General features: G+C 41.6%; 1 protein-coding gene across 3 annotated transcripts in view; it reads left to right on the top strand.

The window, feature by feature from the left end:
* ABCC5 (ATP binding cassette subfamily C member 5) overlaps window positions 1-20169 on the top strand; it is a 68480-nt gene that overhangs the window by 9837 nt on the left and 38474 nt on the right. For 2 of the 3 annotated variants that reach the window (XM_067536513.1, XM_067536517.1), the window contains exons 3-4: window positions 19508-19665; window positions 19927-20082. In XM_067536513.1, the coding sequence (XP_067392614.1) occupies window positions 19508-19665; window positions 19927-20082 (314 nt within the window). Of the gene's footprint in view, window positions 1-19504; window positions 19666-19926; window positions 20083-20169 lie in introns of all 3 variants that reach the window. The other variant, XM_067536512.1, reaches the window with a different exon arrangement.

Genomic DNA, 20169 nt, shown 5'->3' with positions numbered 1-20169 from the left:
TTGCTGGGCTCACTGTATCTGTGAGTTTCCTTGATGGGCCATGAAGCTGATTTATTGCTGCTGCTGTCCTGTCTGGGGTGTTGCCCAGGAGTGCAGCACAAGTTGAAATACAGATATGCCATACATAATTATAATTTACAGTATCAAGATAATACATGCACAAACAATATTATAATGTTCAGCAAATCATAACCTTTCTAATGGTACCTGACAAGGCATACCCCATATGAATTATTGTAATTTGGCAATATTGATGTTCAATGATATTATAAGTGATCCCCCTAATCCATATAGTGTCACTACATCCCACACTGGGATAATTAGTTTCCTGGGTTTTGGAAACTTATGAATTAATTTATTATTTTCATTCCGCAGTTGGAGATTAAGACTGCAGGGAACCATTTTATTTTCTCAAAGCATGCAGTAGGATATGGGGGAGTGTAAGGGGATGTCTACACTGGAGTTAGACAGCTGAAGTTGGCCCCTGTCAGCTGGCTCAGGCTGTGGGGCTGTAAAATGGCAGCATAGACCTTTGGGCTTGAACTGGAGGGTTGCAGAATCCCAAAGCTCTGGCTCTAGCATGAGCCCAAATATCTATGCTGCCATTTTACAGCCCTGCTGCCTCAGACTGGTGCACCCCAGTCAGCTGACACAGTTTAGCTGCAAGTGTTTACTTGAAATATAGACCTAGCCGAAGAGCTTATCCCGGTGTGTAACTTTCAGGCGTGAGTGGAAAGACACTCTTAAAAACCAATCTGTGCTTCTGCCAAGCACGGAGCCTGCACCTCCTATGTTGGATTCATTCCACTTTTGTGCTGTTTCTGGCCTGCTAAAGCCTAATGCTGTGAGTAAATTGCTGAAGTATAGACGTGCTGGTCCAGCAGTTCCCCTTCTGCTGGACTCCTATTGCTCCATGAAACTGTCCCTGTCCTGTAAACAGAGGGAGCAGAGTACTGACCAGAGGGAGTGGATTGGTTCTGCCATTACAGTAATTACAAGTGCTGTGCTCCTTTGCTATAGGAGACTGGGGAGAAGAGAGGGAGCCGGGAAGGAACACTTAGTGGGAGTAAAATACAGAGACAAGGCAAGAGATAAGAAGACACACACTGGGAAATATTCTGGGGTGTATCCTACAGTGGGAGACCAAGGAGGTGAACTCTGAAGGAATAAGCTGCAGGGGATAGGGGTTCTAAAAACCCCGTTTCATATCCACTTTTCTCAGAGTTTGACTGCCCTGCAGTGGAGCTTGTGTACTACTATCAGGCACTGGATTGCAGTTCACTTGTTAGAACTTCAGTTCTTGCTGGAACACATGTGCAGAGGGGAAGCCTGTCATTGGCAGTGTGTGACTGGGACTATGGGGTGCAACCCAGAACTGGGGTACTGCTGTGCCCCCTTGACTCTCTAGCCGGGGCTCTCTCTCTCAATGCTTTGCTAGTGACAAACAGCAACCCCCTCCAGGCGCAGTTATCACTCACCATAACAGCATGTGGAGCCCCACACCCAGCTAGATTGCATAACGCTCCCTGAGCCACTCACGAATTACACAGAGAAGGGCATCAGCCAATTACCTCCAGCTCCCATCCTTGCACCCCAGAACAGTACTGTCCTGCCCTGGTCAGAAACTTGACCAGTGTAAGTTTATTACCCAGTTTGCTCCTCCCTCAATGTGGAGAAGACACACAAACCTTTGTAACTGAGCTGAAATTTTTCAAGCACTCCAACCAAAACACATTGTTTTAGGTGAAATATAAAGCAGATTTATGAACTAGAGAGAGAGAGATTATAAGTGGCAGGCATAAAAGATCAGAGATCGTTAACGAACAAAATAAAAGATAAATGCACAATCTAAATCTTAGATCAAGCAGTTTTCTCACCCTATTAAATGGTACAGTTCTCAATACACAGGTAATTCCCTTTGGCCTGAGATCAGTCTCCTTAGTTCTTTGTCTTCACAGTGTCCTTGTTGCTTCCGGTGTAGGTGGGGGAGGAGAAAGGCCAAAGCATGATGCCATTATCCCTTATTTTATATCTTTAGTCCATGGGCCTGGAAGACACTAGCCCAGACATGTCCTGGTAGGCTTTGCTGAGTTGAGCAATTCTCCTGGTGTAGTCTCGTGCAACTGAGTCCTAGAGTTGAGCAGTCCCCATTGTGTGATGCTTGCGCAATTGTCATTGACTTGTAAATCCTCTGATTACAATTACAACTCCCCTGTTGGATAATAGTTGCTTAACATCCTTCTGAACAGGAACCAAAACCCTTGTAGAAGAGACATGCAATTTACAGCATATTTCACTAATAGCTATGCAGCAAAATCTCACAACTTGATACACACTGATGCCCATATTTTGACCAAACTTTGGGTTTTAGCAGATCATGACCTTTCAGATGAATCTTACATGGCATGCTTTGTATGAAATACATCATAACCATATATGAATGATGAATATGGGGGTTACAGGCTGCTGCTTTCAGGTACACTATGTCACACAGTGCGTGTGGGGGAGGAGAGAAAGTGATTTCTGTGGTCAAGAGGAGGGCAATGATATTCTCAGTATCTTCATGTTTTCTTCTTCATTTTTCTTCTTCCCTCTGAGAGAACTATCCCAGCAGCCTCTGTGCAGTTATACTAAGCTAGAAGGGTGTAAGGACCTCTGGTGTGGATCTCTAAGGCATAGGCAAGTGGGGAATGAGGGCAGAATTATTCTGTTTATATATGTGTGTGATGGCTCAACAAAAACATGCAACAGACCAAATAAGACAACCCAACTCCCCCTGACCCATCCCCATTTTGGGTACTCTCTCATGCACTCACCTGTCATGTGATGCATGACATAACAGGCTTTAGGAAGCATGAAGTAGAATTTTTTAAAATTTCTTTTGTTTTCCTTAAAAATACTAGGGATATCACCTCTGGCTTTGCTGTAGGACTGCCTGGATGTTTTGGATGTGTTTTCTGGGAGTCTTCTTGTCTTTGATAGAAGGAGTTGGAATGCTGAATATTCATTAGAGATCTTTTCCCTCTGAAGTGTTCACTACTCATTAAGCTTACTTAAATCTTAACAAAAAATAAATTGACTAAAGCCCTTCCCCTCAAGTGCTCAATGTTCACTCTTGACTTGTTTGTGACTGCAGAACTAGTGAACTGATGATAACACAATCTTCTAGCAGTGTGTACAGGACTAGAATGTCTACTGTTTTTTTTTGTTTTTTTTTTAATTAAACAAGACCTTCAGACCTTCTAAACTCTTCATAAAGATTAAAAAATGGATGCCATTTTATTTTTCATTATAGGTCTCTATTAAGTCCACATTATGTCTCTAAAAAGAGTATAAGCCTGTTTATGATAGTAACTCATTAATTAACGTGGCAGAATGGTGACAGTTCTATCAGATTTGGGATTTCAATTTGATTAAAATAAATGCTAATTTGATTATGTAATGTATTTAGATTGACTGACTGTGGTGAAGGCAATTTCACTACTAAGTATTGCCAGAGGTGTCTCATCACAACATTTTATGCACTTCTCTCCCAGAAACTTAGATTTTTTTTTTCTTTTAAAAGCAGACCTGTAAATTACCCCTTACTTCTCCACAGCCACAGAAGGGAATGGATCCAGCTCACAGGGCTGTAGGCCAAAGTTACTCTACAACCCCACTCAAGCAGAAGAGAGGGCGCATCTGTCTCTTCCAGAGTTAGATAGCTCAGTGTGGATTCAAATGAGCTTATTCACAAAATAACAAGATAATTCATTATAATAGGGGAAGAAATTGATTCTGTAACAGAGTGTAGATTTCCAGTTTACACATATTATCCTTTACCTGGAATAGGTCTGCTGTTTGGGTCTTTACAGCTGCTGTTCTACAGATAAAGAAGCTCCTTTTCCTCCATCTGAACCACAGCATAAACTTTGATGTATGTGGTCAGACTTGCCTAAAGTCTTCTACATAGTAGTGCTCTGCTATCAGTTGTCTCTCTTTATCTGGGAAGGATAATCCATATACCAACCTGGCTTATGTGAACAAAGCTGAGGAAGGAGTTGCGTGAATATTCAAGGAAAAATGATTATTGCAAGTTGTACTACTAGTAGGAGTTGGTATTACTGTAGTGCCTCAGAGCCATAGCCATGGTCCAGGACTCCCATCATGTTAGGGGCTATACAAACATAACAAAACAAAAATGGTGCACCAAAGAGCTTACAATCTAAGTACGATAGATATTCTCCTTTAGAGCTGCCTTGTAGCTCATTGGTGAAGGAACATAAGAATTACTAAACTGGTAAAATTGGTTTATGTGGATGGGCTATCAAAAAGATTCTTTACATTTATGTAGGAAAATGCACCCTGACCCCAAACCAGAAGAGGTAATGGTCAATCCATAACCTCCAATCTGCTTATCGCCAGTTCTGTCCCAAAGTGTGGCCAGCGAGAAGAGTTGAGCCAAAAATTGCCTCTTCCAGAGTACTCAGAAGACCCTGAAATATTTTGGATGGACATTAAAATCACACAGAACAGTCTCTGTGACGCCAACCTCCGAACAATGAGGAATTCAGACAGCTCATACCTTGAGTCAAGTACAGTGGGACAACCTGTGCACCAGAGGTAGTCCTATCTTAAGCCCCTCCTGGGACTTTTGCATAAAAATGGAATAATTTATATCAAAGATGGCTTGGGGAGGGGGGTGTATCTTGTATTGGAGATTGGATGTAAACAGCATGGGAACATCCTTTCCTGATCTTCTTGTGGCTCAGCTGTACTGAGTTAGTGTATGGCCTGAGGTGTGTGCTAAAAAAGCCCAGCAGTTTTATTCAGTCCAGATTGAGTTATGCATGTGAAGTCTAGGATTGCCTTGTAATATAATCATAAGGGTGTTAACTATATTCATGCATTAACCTTTGGTTCATCAACATGATTTGAAGAATAGGATCATGGAGAGCTCATCTGCAGCTGTAGGGAAAAATGGGGAGAAGCTTTAGGAATTGCATAACTGCCGTAATGCAGGCACATGGTAAAAGAGCTTGATATTAAGGTTTGTGCTGTTGTGCTCTGATCATCTGAGCAAGTTATCTTCCCCTCCCCCCTCCAAAATTATAATTTACTTTTTAAAAGCTCTTTAGCTGCTCCTGCTGTGCCAAATCTCCTCACATGGCCTCTGGTTCTAGCACAGAGCTGCACTGTGTGCCCTACATATAGTGAAGAATCGTATCCAAACAGTGCTTCCAGCGTATTCGCAACTGTCAGCTACATTATCCGGAACTACAGGCACCATTGGACAAGCCAGAAATGTTAATATTTTGACTGCAGGAATGTTGTAGGTACTCCTGATAAGTGCTATTGTGAAAGCTCCTGGCCCTCTGTGATATAAGATGTGCTCCACTTTGTTCTGGAGTGTTAATTTTTATGGGACCATTTCCAGGCTCCTGCAGTTAAGGGGACTGTTTGTGACTCCATGATAAGACTAAATATAGTAATCCAATACATATTTGTTACTGGCTTGGTGAAATCTGGTTATAGAATATACCACCAGTTTGGGGTGTCTGCCCTGTTTTCTGATAGTCTGACCTGAGATTGGCACTCTCAGTTGTGCGCTATTCTAGACAGTGTGACACTATTAATGCAGCTTTTCCTACTGGAATGTGAGAAACATGGATCATCTCTTAACTACAGGAGTTATTGAGAGGTTAAAGCAGGTAAAATACGTTAAGAGGTGAGTCCAAGTTTGTAAATCCAAAGTGATAGTGGAGATGTAGTAATTTGCTAGTTTTCCATAAGTCTCTCAGTAATACCCAAAATAATTTTGGGAATCTCTGTCTTGCATCTGGAACGCTCTCTGAAAGTGACCAAATAGTTTAGAGATACAGGATCGTTCCCGGGATCCATTCTTATAGCTGTTTTCCTATTTTTTTTCCATTACAGCATGGGCTTTTCCTTTGACCTAAACACTATGGATTTATGGGTCTATGGATTTCCCATTGTCAAACACAATGACCCATGCTTTGAAGTTAGCATGCTTCTTTGCAGTTCCAAGGCTCCACTCCCATTTGATGGGCAATCCAATTACAGAGATCTAAACAATGCATTTAATTACAGTAATCTAAAAAAATCTTTCATTAGCTTTCATCAAGTCTACACGTCAAGTAAATTCTTATCTTAACACTAACATATACTTTTGATTTAGGATTAATTAAGCACAGGATATACATAATGTAATGTGATAATAAACCGGTTATAGGCAACTGAAGACAATAACATTAACATTTATTTGATAGTCACACCCAAGTGAATTGGCTTATGGCTTTGATTTGAGCTGGCGTTTCAGCGTCACAAATAGGACTCAGATTGCATGGTAAAGCACTCTGTTTGGGAAATACGGGTGGCTCACTCTTCCTCCTTGCGCATATGTATTTTTGCCACTTTCTTTAGTTACACAATCGCACGATACTACTCAGATATAATGCATCATCCATTTTTTCCCTGCTACAACTTCAGCCCTTGCACACTCTCCAAGGTTTTCGCTGGTTTGCAGCTACAGACATTCACACACAACACATCCTCCTTTAGCTGCATCTCTCAAGTTTAGCAAAAAATCTACTCTGAATGTCCAGCTTGTTGACTTTTTTCCCCCCGAGGCTAATAATTTAGTCAAATCAAACCACTTTCCTCCAGAACAGCAGGAATACTGCTGCTCATGAAATGTTCAGCCCACAGCCATTTTGATGATAGGGTGGTACAAAAGAGTTGCTAACATTCTTTTATAACAAGATAAACTTTTTTTGACTCTCTCTCTGCCAAAAGAATGGCTGAACTGATTTTACTCAAACTTGTGGAGTAGTGAATCCAGTCAGATGTGCTATGAAATTTCAGCCTGGAAACTGAAAGTTGGTTGATAGAAAATGGATTAGAGTGGAAACCATTATGCAATATTAACTATAGTTGCTGCTCTCCTACTATGATATGCCCTTGTGGTTACGTTTAAAGTGTAAATAATATTAAAACTTGATCGAGGCTGGCATGCAAATTGTTGGAGGAGACATAGAATGGAAATATAAATTGTTTTTGGTTTCAGAGTTAAGATGTAGTTTCAAATGCTGGTTTAGGGGTTGTTCTATAAAATAAAATGCTGCTTACCGGTGATCTGTGATGGGGAACAAATCTGGTCCACATCTTTCCCTTCCCTCCACCCCCAATTTTTTTTAAGAACTGGAATTTTAAAGATGTACTCATCTCTGAGGCCTGTGTATTTTCTGTGTATCCATGTAGCATAACTTAGTGATATAGTGACTAGTTTTATATTATGGATAAGTCTGTTGAGTCAAAATGTCTTTTAATAAACATTCCACCTGTCTCTGATTACGTATGTAATGGTCAGGGCCTAGGTATGTATTTATACTTGTGGTTCAAACATAAGAATGACCATACTGGGTAAGACCAATGGTCCATCTAGCCCAATACCTTGTCTTTCGACCGTGGCCAATGCCAGATGTTTCAGAGGGAACGAATAGAACAGGTAAGCAAGTGATCCATCCTCTGTCACCCATTCCCAGCTTCTGGCAAACAGACTAGGGGCACCCCCCCCCCCATTCAAAATAGTTAATAGTTAAAGGCTATTTCTAAACACACTCAACTCAAGATAAGAACTGGTCATACATGTTACAGCATTAACTCACTCCCTGATTCCTAGCTACTATGATGTGAAAAATCGTTTGTTTGGAGTATCTTGCAATACATATATAGAGAGTGGGTTTATTAATCTTAACCTGCATTTATATGTCCTTAATATTAGTTTAACACTGTGTGTATGGTTTTGTAGTGTAAGCTTCCACTTAGCCTGGCTCAGAAAATGAGCAACCACAAAGAGAGAGAGCTTGTGTAGTGATGGTGATCCCAAATCACATGTAATGTCAGTGCGTGGGATTATAGAGGATGATTGGATTTTCAATTGCTGTGTCTCAGGAGAGCTTCCAGGCAAATCAGAGCACGTTTCTGAAAAGTTAATCAGTTCTCAAGTCCCTCACTTGGGGGTTGGGTAGGAAAGTCTCATTTGTCTCTGCATTGAGACGCGTGGTGATGCAGTGATAAGCTGTTTTTCTATTTCTGCTGCTATGGAGTGGCTGAAACTAGGAGGGACCATGACATTTTCATGCACTCTTCCATTACACGTCACTGGGAAGGAAGCGAAGAGAAAAGCTGGGTAACTAAAGCTGCATCTGTCAAATTGCAGGTTATGTGACTGCTATGATGTCTAGGACAAAACAGATCAAGGAATGAGAGTCTTGATCTCTTCCCTCTTCATACATATACATTAGGTGAATGGGTTGTTTCTAAGAACTACCAAAAACATACAGGTATTGAACTCTCACACATTGTGTCACACATCTTTGTGAATGTATTGTGGGTTGGTGGGTGAGTGTAGGTGCTTGAGTGGCTAAATTGCATGAGGGTGGGAGGGAGCAGAGGGTGGAAATTGGAGGGGGGGTTATTTTAAAAGTGCCTCCTCTCTCACTGCTTCCTTTCTTCCCGCTAAGGCACTTGGAGGTGGGCTATATAGCACATTGTATTTAATTATATATTTGTAAAACATCAGAGTGTACAAGGAGCGTGTTTAAGCCATCCTGTTTTTATAGCTACGGCGTAGAGCCTCAGAAGAAAATTGGAGGGGAGGTGTGAGGACATACTGGTGCAGCTGTAAGTTTGCACAGTCAGGACAAAGAAGGAAATCCAGGCAGGGAAAAAGTAAAGCATTAATCATCTTAGAAAAATGTAATTGAAACACTTCCCTGCACCCAAGCAAAACAAACTAATCTTGGTTTTAAACCCTAGCGTAGTAAGGAAGTGGGCAGTAGGAGTTTGTTTGGTAATATCATACACTTGAAGCACTATTCACCCCAGAGTTCTGCTAGTACACAGAGTGCATTTAGAGCGCATACAGGCCTGATGACCCTGATGTACCACAAGCAGATGAACCGTCCCATTCTGTTCCTCGCAACATATGCAGCTCTGATTGTGCACTTAATCCTGAGCTACAGTCCTGCTGCTCTTAGTCCTTGATTGACCCCTCTTTTACTCTTGATACAGGAGTGAGTACATATGAATGTCAGCTTTTGTGGGAGAACTGGTTCAGGGGAATGCTACTCTTAAAAATCCTCATTTTTTATTAAAAACGCTGCTTGATATATCCTATTCAGATAAAACCTCACTCATTCAAATCTCTTACCTGTAGTAAAGATTCCAGAAGAATTCTATAAGAAGACAAGTTCTCCATTTTGGCCAGGCAACTTCCCTATCCCGACCTCCCCACATTTGACCTTAATGTGTGTTCTTTCTGTCTTCTTGGATAACATGTGAATTGGAGGTTTTATACACATTTAATCACATCAGACTTTCTTCTTGAATAATTTATATTTCAGTTGTTCTGAAACTTCTTACTATGGTGACTCACCAACTGAATATATATATATATATATATATATATATATATATATATATATATATATATATATATATTTTTTTTAAATTTTTGTTTGACCTGCCACTACATTTATGCACTGTCCACTCTGGCACTGCAACCCTAATCCAAACCTGTCTGCAGGGAAGGCCTAGGACAGGGGCAGGGAGGGGAGGTTTTGGAGAGCAAGCCTGCCCTGCACTCGCCCTGCAGTGGTGTATTCCTGTTCTGTGGGGCTGGGGCTGGCTCCCTGCTCTGAAGTTTGTGATGTGTTACCTGGCTGCTCCAAAACTGAGTGCTGCTGTGACCTCATGCACTAGGTTGGGGGATGGGGAGAAAATTGCTGGGCTGTAGCCCCACAGGCCCATACCCCCTATCTTGGGGCACCACGTGGGGCAGGAGCTCTGTCAAATCTAGAGATGAAGAAGGGATCAGGCTAGGCTCCCGACTCACCACCTGGATCCAGTGGTCCATCCCCTCCCATTCCCTAACCCCTTTTCTGGGAAAATAGCCTTCTGCTGCTGCCAGTTCAGTGTGGCTAGTCCTGTAGCTCACGTGGTAGCAGTCTGTGCTGCAGCGTTGAAGGTTCAGGTTTCTAACCTTGGTGATTCATTTTTGGGGGTGATGTCTTCTTCTAGTTGCATATAATAGAATTAAAAAAACAAAACAAAAAGCCCCTTGGAAATTACATAAAAGTTATCTTAAAAATATATTTTGGTTGCAAAGTCAAATACCTGAAAGTTGGTAAATGCCAGCAATAAGGTTGCCTGTGCAACCTTAATTCAGCTCCCTTGTGCATCTAGATTATGATACATTCTTTAATGTTGTGATGATATTGTTATCACAGGTTCCATCTTACTCAAGTCACAGGATGGATGTGCAAAAAGCACATATAAATCTGTCATTTTCTAATTTTTGAGTCCTTGACTTTAAACACACATTTTTAGGTTGCAATGTATTTTTTTTAAGTAATACTATATAATCTCAATGCTGTATTAGCAAAATAATGAATCAGAAAAAGTATGGAGGAAATTGATCCATTTATTGGCATGCATGGCCACAACTTGGATGCTGTTGACTCCAATGCCATGAGCTGAAGCCTGTTATTTCATGTATTTGCTGATGTACACACTGCTATACTTACCAAATAAAGTAAAAGAAACCTGTGCAGCAAGGGGAGATCAGCACACTGTCAGTGCTGAACAAATAATAAAAACTAAGAGTTCAAAAGCCTAGAACAGCTGAAATTGATATTAATTAAAACAGTGCTAATAGTATGTTGCCATGCGTTAATGGTACAGTCAGTATGTGTAATTGTAGAGGTCTTTCATGTACTCAGAAACCTCATTTCACTGTCATTAAGGCTGTGTCTGCACTTCAACTGCGCCACTGTAGCGTTTCATGGTAGCCACTCAGTACAGGGATGGAAGGGGTTTTCCCATTGCTGTAGTTAATCCACTTCCCTGAGAAGTAGTAGCTTCTCTTCCATTGTCCTAATGCTGCCTACATCAGGGATTAGGTTGGCTTAATTACATCGCTCAGTGGTGTGGATTTTTCACACCTCTCAGTGTTGTAGCTGGGTCAGTTTAACTTTTTAGTGTGGACCTGGCCTAAAACTGCATGCTGTGAATGGCTTTTTTATTACATCACAGAGAGCTGCAGGGCTGGCTTGAAGGCATCATTATTATACAGCAGTGTGGTGCAATGCTTTCTGGTGACTCAAATCTGACATTTACAGCAACTATGCAAGCTTCTGTCTGCTGTGCCAACGCCATGAAATGCATTCTCCTCTTGCTGCCTGGGGGTTTACTCGTACGTTCTCCTGCGTTTTGAGAAGAATATAGACTCCTTTCAAAATCAGTTTCCTATTCATGTACTATTCAGTTGCTTCTGTGCATGCTGAGAAAAATTCTGTTAAGTGACAGCTCATGGTAACCAAATAGTTTGCACAGTGTATGCTTAAAAAAAAAAAAAAAAAAAAAATCTTTGGATTGTCTAAAGGTTGAGAGAGAAGGCGGTGGAGGGCGAGTTAATATCTTATTGTGCTAAATTCTCTTGGTGAAAGAGACAAACTATCCAACTTACACAAGGCTCTTCTTCAGATCTGGGAAAGAGTCACTGTTAAATACAAGGTGAAACACAGTGTTAAGCATAAGGAGTTAACATAAATTGCAAGAGACCATTCAAGGTGAAGCAGGCAGTTACCACTTCTGCAATCATAGGACGGAGGAGGGGGTTGGTGAATTACAGACTGTTGTAATGAGCCATAAATACAGTTATCTTTATTGAATCTGATTTTTAATGTCTAGCTAAGTTCTGAATTGTAAGTTCCCAGACTCGTTTTTTGAAGTTGTTGTGCAGGTTTCCTTTGGGACAAGGATTGAGATATCAAATATAGAGAGAGAGTTTTGTGAAAAGTACTTACCCATGGGTAATGTGGTATATTTTTTAATCTCTGTGAGTTCATTCAAGAGTGTAGTGAGTGTGTCGTTTTACCCATGTAATTTATTATGCCCTGGTTGAGGTACACCACATGTTGTGATAGGCATGTATAGGACCCAGGGATCTTGAAAGGTGTGTTGTGGAGGGTGTTGATCATCATGGAGATATGTCTGTTGTTCTGGCAGGGTCTGGTGCTACTTTGAGTTTGTGTGTCTTGGTCTATGCGGAGATTAGTGAGTTTGGGAGGCGTCTGAAGGCCAGAAGAGGGGATTTGGAAAAGATTTCTTTCAAGATGGGTTCCCCGTCGAATATGGATTGTACCCCGTTTGGGTTCAAGTGTGGGGTAATAGGTGACAACTAGGGGTGTGTGATTGGTGGGTTATTTTTTTATTCTGTATTGAATAAGGTTATTTTGGGAGTATGGGGGGGGGGATCCATTCCATGATGTGATCTACTCCTCTAGTGGGGCATCCTTATTTGGTGAAGGTGGTTGAAAGTGTGTTAAGGTGTGTATCCTGGATTTTCTCCTTGAAGCATATTCTGTGGTATCTGAGTGCCTAGCTGTATATAAGATTTATTGGTGTGTTTGTGTGATTACTACCTTTGAAGGTAAGTGTGGTGGTCTGTGGGTTTCTTGTCTGTAGGATTCCATTGCTGAAGCTTATTGTGGTGTCCATGAAGTTGATGCTCGTATGAGAGTGTTCTAGAGAGAGTTTGATGGATGAGTATTGGTAGCTGAAGTTGTGGAAATTTGAGGGAATTTAGGTCGTCTGTCCAAAGGATGAATAAGTCATTGATGTATCTCAGGTATATCATTGGTTTTTTGATGCGTTTGGCCAGAAATTCTTCCTTGAGGCGGCCTATGAAGAAGTTGATATATTAGGGAGCCATATTAGTACCCATGACTCTTTCTATGGTTTGGATAAAGTGGTTGCTGTTGAATGTAAAATTGTTATGGTTGAGGATGAAATGGATGAGTTTGGTGGTGTTTGGGATGGATATCTGAGTGTTGTCCATTGTCTTGTAGATATTGAGACAGGCAGTGATGTCGTCATGGTAAGGGATGTTGGTGTGTAGGGAGGTGACATTCATTGTGGCAGAAATGGTGTTCTGAGAGAGGCTGTTAATGTTGTGGAGTTTCTGGAGAAGTTGATTGTGTCTTGCAAGAAATTGGCCCTTTGTGTGGTAAATGATTTGAGGATGGTTTTTGTGCATCCCAGTATTCGTCCAGTAAGAGTGTTGTGCCCATAGGCAATGGATCTGCCTGGGTTTTCTTGCTTGTGTATCTTGGGGAAACATGTAGAAGGTCCCTGCAAATGGGTTCCTTGGGGTTTCTCTTGGAGTTATTTGGGGAATGATTTGATGATATCCTGAAGTTTTTGGATGAATTGTGGTATGGGGGAGTCTTTAAGTTCTTTATAGTAGGTGGTGTTGGAGAGTTGGCCTTACTGATATAGTCATCATGGTTGAGGACTGTGATGGTACCCCCTTTGTCTGGTGGTTGGATTTCAGGGACTGTGTAGTCGTCCTCTTGGTGGTGGAGATTGTGTTGGATATGATGTTTAAGGATTTCACAGACAGGTTCTCCCTCCCCCACTCACCAAATCAATCAATGTAATGATTAAGTGTATGGTTTCATCTGCTCTGGGGAGACCAGTCAGATGACTTTTTGTTTTCTTATGACTGTTGGTGTGGATGACATGGTTGTGGGTGGTGTCATCTTTGTTGTGAAAGAAATATTTCAGGCAGAGTCAGCAAAATAGTTTATCTAGTTCTCCACATGTTAATCTGGTATCGGGTCTGTGGTGTGAGGTAGAAGTTCAGTCCTGTGGACAGTGCAGATAAATCAGCTCTGGTTAGGGTTAGTCTTGATAAGTTGATGATGATGATGTGGTGTGTCCACATCGTGGGTTCTGGTATCATGGTTTCTTTCAGGGGCGGTGTTCTGTGCGTTGTTGTAGTTTGATTCTGCTTTTTGTGTTGATGACTGTCATCAGGTTATTTTTGATAGTTGTTTTGGGTTTCTTGTATGACCTCCAGGTCGGTTTCTTGACTTTTCCTTTCCACTGTGTAGGGGTACGTGGTGATTTCTTGTTTGATGTGGTCACTTCTGGAGTATGTGAGGTGCAGGAGTTGGCGCCTCAGTTTTTCTCAAGACACTTGCTCCTGTAGGAAAGCTTCGGGGCACAGAGAGTTACACTGGCTAGATTTGTGTCATCTTCCTTTCATGTGGGCTACAGAGGAACCCAACTGTCAAGTCCGTGCTGGTAAACTTGGGGAAAATAACTGCAGGATGCAGCAGTAAGGAGGGTCCAACAGATCATCTTGCTTGGCTGCTACTTTTAAAGTGAATGGTAAATGTTGATTTGGGGAGACTTAGTAGGAAGGTGTTGCCCACAGGAAGTGAATCGGTTACGTTATATTAAATAAAAATCTTTACTCAGCATTCAAGTTGTGCATTTACTTTAGTCACCAGACATTTGTTTTGCTATAACCTTCCTCTGTCCTCTTCTCAGACTATCTCTGCTGTTTGCTGTTGTGACCTGTCTGGCCTAGGGTAGCCCACTTGAAAATGCCAACGTCAGGGCAGGCTGCAAAAGGAGAGCAGATTCTCCCAAAACTGGTGGCTATCACTGAAGTTAGATTCACCAACCAGTCACAAACAGTGCTCCTGATTCCCCACAATGGTTATCAAGAAGCTAAAATGAGAAATTGCTGCCTCCTCCCCTTGTTATATTTCAGTCTCTTCCTCTTAGTCAGGACCTAGCTTTAGTAAAGAGACAAGTTATTTAAAAACTCCACTCCCTTTACCAAATGTTTGCCTGATCCCCAAAGCGTCAGGCACGTTACCAGATCAATACAGGTTTGGAATCTTACCCAAAATGTCTTGTTGCCAGCCAGCCCTTTAGTAACTAAAGCTAAAGGTTTATTATAAAAGAAAAGAAACTAACAAGATGAGAGATGTTAAATGATCAAAGCAATTAGGTACATACAAATGACTTCAGAGTCCATATATATCAGATTCTTATCAGAATTGTGGAGTGTGCAGCTTGTACAGTTCTACTGGAGTCCATCCAGTACCTGGATGGGTCTCAGTTCTTTGTTTCACAGCTTCAGATGTAGAGTAGTTGATCCAGAGGTAAGAAGCAGGAATGAAGACAAGATGGAGATGGTGTAGCAGCCTTTTACAGGTTTTGCATGAGGCTTGTACTTGCTTTGTCCCAAACACAGCCACACAACACGTGGCATGGAAAAGCCTCAAAATCCCCTGTCCATAGTCATGTTCCTACATGTCCTGATGACTCATAAGGTGCAGCCCCTGGTTTCTCTCCTTGGGCTCATTGTATCTCTGATGGCCCTCAACCTGTCTTCAGTGCTGTTGCTATTCTGCCTGGGCGGTGTAACCCAGTAACACAGCACAAGTATTTGGATAGGATACAGATATATCATACACATCCATAACTTACAGTTCAAAGATGATACATACACATAAACAATATTATCATACTTTGCAAATTATAACCTTTCCAATGGTACCTGACCTGGCATATCTTGTAAGAATCATTGCAATTTTGTCATATTGGTATTAAATAATACTATAAATGGTCACTCATATTCCAGACAGCATCACGCTCCTCCCCCCCCCCATGTAAAATTGATGAAGGGGGGGGTGGGTCCTTAGACACTGCTGACTGCATCACGGGAATTTTCCATTCTTGGTTTTGCATTATTACAATTTCTAACATGTTTCAAGGGATTTTCAAAAGATCATTCACATGGTACATTTTTACAGTTCTTGGCATTAGCAACAGGTTATTTACAAAAGTTAAGATTAGCATTAACATCAAATTAATACAAGTGTGTGCTTACAATCATTTTTGTCATGCCACACTTTCCATTTGCAGGATTAAGTTTTTTCCTTTTTCTTTCCTGGAGGTTTGAAACCTGAACTCTCTTGTTCAATGGAACCCACTGGCTGGCTAGGTGTGTCCCCTCTGCTAACCAATTTGGGCAAACCATCACCCTTCCCCTTTTCTCACACCCCACCCGTCCCAGTCAGTCAGGTAAATTACATCAACACACATACTAGTTTGTTTACTAGTTTTTCTTAGCAATTTCAAGGCTGGACTCTGTCTTAAAGAGATACCAACCATTTTCACTAGCGTTTCAGAAACAGGGTTTTGATGTCCTTTCACTACCCATCTCTGCTTTCACATGGAATCAGACGTACCTCAGTCAACGAAGAGACTACAAGACATATCCAAACAAAGTGTTTAGAGGTGAGAGTTTGCCTGCCACTCCCTGTATTCTTGAGAGATCAACTGCACAGCTGTTTTGCTCTGCAAATTTAGCTACGCAGTCTCCCCTCTGAACCTGAGACACCATCTGTTCACTTAGAGTCAGCATGGAGACGTTCATGTTCCAACAACATTGTCTCCTCAATCTGCTGGTCAAGCACAGCCACTTGGTACAGAGCTGTTCAAACTCCCCAACGATTTTTTTTCTCCATCTGAAACCTCCTTTAAGTTATCCACATTGGATCCTTTTAAAGCAAGGCCATACACATTTGGAAAAACTCTGGCAATTAGAAACAGAACCAAGTCTCTCAACACATAAATTGTTGTTTACTACAAGCAGTGAATCAGTTCAGTTCCACACCCCTCATTTGTAGCAAACTGCTTGCAAGACCTACCATGAAGTTTTATTTCTTCAAGAGCATTTTTAAGCAACAATTCATTTTCCATAGAAATTTTGTCCTTTCCCTTCTCAGCTACAGGTTGCTGTAAAGAAACACTCTGAGCAACAACGGACTCTTTCTGGGTTTCAGTTAAGTCCAGAACCAACTCTGAGACAACTGACACCTCCTCAGTCAGCATAAGCAGAGAGGCACATTCTGTCTGCTCTTCAGATAGAAGATTGGAGACAAACTCTCCCTCAGCAGATAAACTGATTCTTAACAGACAAACAGTTTGAAATTTCCTCTCCCTTGTCCTACCCCACATGGCTGTTCACAGACAAACACTTGAGAGTGGGATGGCTTCCTTAACAGGCAAACTGCCACTCACAACAGACAATTGGAGACAGTTTCTCCCACAGCAGATGAACTGCTTTTCTGAACACACAAGCCGCTGTTTTCCACAATCCCAAGGCTAGAGAGAGAGATTCTAAAACCAGAAAACTGCTTAGTCATGCACCACCCCTACATAAATTTCCCTCTTGATTACAGGTAACACAAAAGGTTTACATTCATACTCTCTCTCTGGGACTGAGTTATGACATCAACCTGGTTGCACATATTTACCATGTTATTATCAAATAACATACCAACATTGTTGTATACCGGACAGATTCTCTCCTCATCTGTTGGGAGGAACAGGATGATACAGTTCCTGCTGCTGCTCTTTTATTACTTTCATTTGGAGTTTAAGTTTGGCAAGTTCTGCCTCAGCTGGCAGCAGTTCTATTCGCCTCCTGTGGGATTCTTTGGGTATCTTCACTGACGTCGGCAAATTTGCCACCATCATATCGATCTGTCCGGATCGATTGAGTGGCAATAAAGACCCGCTCAATCGATCCGGAGGTCAATTAAATTAAACCACCTTCTCAAAAGACGCAGCATAGTGGAGACGACATGCAGAAGAGAATTTAAGAAGTTAACGTAAGTTATGCAAGCTACTCTGCGCAGCTTGCGTAACTCTTGTCGACTGCAGCTGAATTTCCCTGTAAATATAGACCAGGCATCAGTTTCTTTCTCTTCAGCTTGCTGGACTCTCTCCTCAGCTTCTTTTTTCAGCTGGGTGAAGGCTTGCTTCTCTTGCATTAGAAGTTCCGCTGTTCTTTGTTCATGTTCAAACTGCTGCAGGTGTTTTTTGTTTGTTTACTGCTAGCATCTGTACTGTTTCCATTGTGACTAACTTAACCTTTAACTCTCTCAGTATCAAATTTTAAGTTTGGAATAGCGTGGGGTTCTGAGCCAAAACCCAAATGATCTGGTTTTGTAGATCCTGCCAACTACGCCAGTGTGATGCTGTCTGGAATAGGGTAGCCCACCTGAAAATGCCAAGGTCAGGGCAGGCTGCAAAAGGAGAGCAGATTCTCCCAAAACTGATGGCTAACACTCCTGTCATACCAGCACATTTTAGATTTAGATGGTAAGCTCTTTGGGGGAGGGACTGTGTATTTCTGGGTTTCTGCAGGGTGCCTGGCCTACTTTGGCTTGCTATTTAAATAAATGAAGGGTGAATTTGTGCCCCTCTTTTATTGTCCTTGTGTCTTGTGCACATGGGAGTTACATGGAGGCCTAATAATACCATAATGCTTGGATGTTAATGGACTATGAGCTTGAATCCCAGACATATCAAGATTTCTAACAATGTTATACAACCAGAGAGAATGATGGCCTTTTAGGACATTTAACCCAGAGGTTATCATGCTTCAAGAGGCAGAATAATCTCATCATTGATAAGGCAGTTAACAGGAGTAAACATGTGGTTTCTGTGGGAAAGGTTTTAAAGTCAGGACTGTGCCTGCCTACAAAGCATCCGAGTCTCTCTAAGAAATAGAATACTTCAGTATCACTTTTTTCATGTAAATGGGCCTATCCTGCTCCTATTTAAGTTAGTGGGAGCAGTACGGAGTCCTGGACAAATGTACACTTTAGTGCTGCATCACCTGGTACCCTTGCTATTTCTGGTTCGTGACTAAGAAGTTCCATAAGGCTCTCTGACGCTTTGTATGTCCAGAGTGCTACTTTCTTTTCCTTTCAGAACTCAATTGTTTCCTTCCAGAGAGCTGTGAAAATATCTCCTGGCCAGGATGAGGGTAGCATATTTGCTTCCTAGGGAGGTGCCGTGAATTTGTCATTCTTCGCTCTCAGGAATCCTATCTATGAACAAGTGTAATTGCCTTTCATTGATATTGCTGGTCTGTATTCTGAGAAAGTAAATGGCAAAAGCTATAAATGATAACAGGAAATACTTTTTCACACAATGCATGTTTAACCTGTTGAAATGTTGCAAGGTATTTTTGAGGCAAAGAGCTTAATAGGATTCTGAAAATGATTAGACCTTCCTATGGATACAGCTATCCTGAGTTATGCTAAGTAGGATACAAGTTAATAAGGTATGTTAACCTTTATGTTTCAGAACATAAGCCAGTAATAAACTGCATGAACTTTGGAAGAATCCTGTCCATTGTGCAAGCTGTTGCATAATTGTCCATCATGAGAGTTCTACATCTTTCTCTGAAGCATTTGGTACTGGCCCAGAGACCAGAAACCAGGCAGGATGGACTATTGTTCTGATCTGCTCTGATAAATCTGTGTTCTTAATCCTCTGAAGCCCAAAACATATGGATACCATGATACTGTTTGAGTTCTACCATTCTAGAAATCCAGAGAGCTAAAGCAGATCTAGACTATATGGGACCTCCATGTTGGTTTGCTGCTCCCAAGCCATCCATTTGTCCCCAGAGTTCTTTGGTTGCGGTGATTGCGCTACATTATCACAGTGATCCACAGCAGTAGCACGTGTTAAGTTGTTGGTGACTGAAATGATCAATTTTTAAGACTACTGTGGAATTCTTGAATTTCTGACTCCATTGTCTCATTTGTAAAAGCAGGTGGAATGTCAGGATGCTTTGGAAACAGCAGCTCGGGCAGAAGGCCTTCCGCTGGACGTCTCCATGCATTCCCAGCTGAGAATGTTGGACGAGGAGCATCAGAAGGGCAAATATCACCATGGCTTGAACTTTCTAAAACCCATACGGACTACTTCCAAGTAAGACTTTGTGCTAAAGAAGAAGTGATATAGCGACCACAGTCTCCTTTTAAATAGACTGGCAAAATGGGATTGCAGCTCTTACATTTTTTGGTTGATACTGAAATGTCATCTTTGAAAATGTATTTAACAAGTATTACTTGGTGTAGGCCATGCAGAATTCTCATATGATACTTGTAATTGGAGAGGATTTTGTCTTTCTTGAAGGATACTGCAGCTTTTCTCTTATCGTTTCATTGTAATTTCTCCTTCTACTTTTAGACACCAGCACCCAGTAGACAACGCTGGACTCTTTTCCTGCATGACCTTTTCATGGCTCACTCCTCTGGCCCACACAGCGTACAAGAAAGGGGAGCTGTTTATGGATGATGTGTGGTCTTTGTCAAAGCATGAGTCTTCAGATGTTAATTGTAGAAGGTAGGGATCTGCTGGTCCATATTCTTTCCCCTGTATTCTAGCCCTTTGCAGTATGGTATATACCCATGCCTGGTATTTTTGCAGATA

Source organism: Emydura macquarii, unplaced genomic scaffold, assembly GCF_026122565.2.
Source record: "Emydura macquarii macquarii isolate MOO-44397 ecotype Brisbane River unplaced genomic scaffold, CSIRO-AGI_Emac_v2 contig_3603, whole genome shotgun sequence".
Taxonomy (NCBI): Eukaryota; Metazoa; Chordata; order Testudines; family Chelidae; genus Emydura; species Emydura macquarii.
Note: the sequence above shows the minus strand (reverse complement) of the source record. Positions and strands in the feature narration are given on the sequence as shown.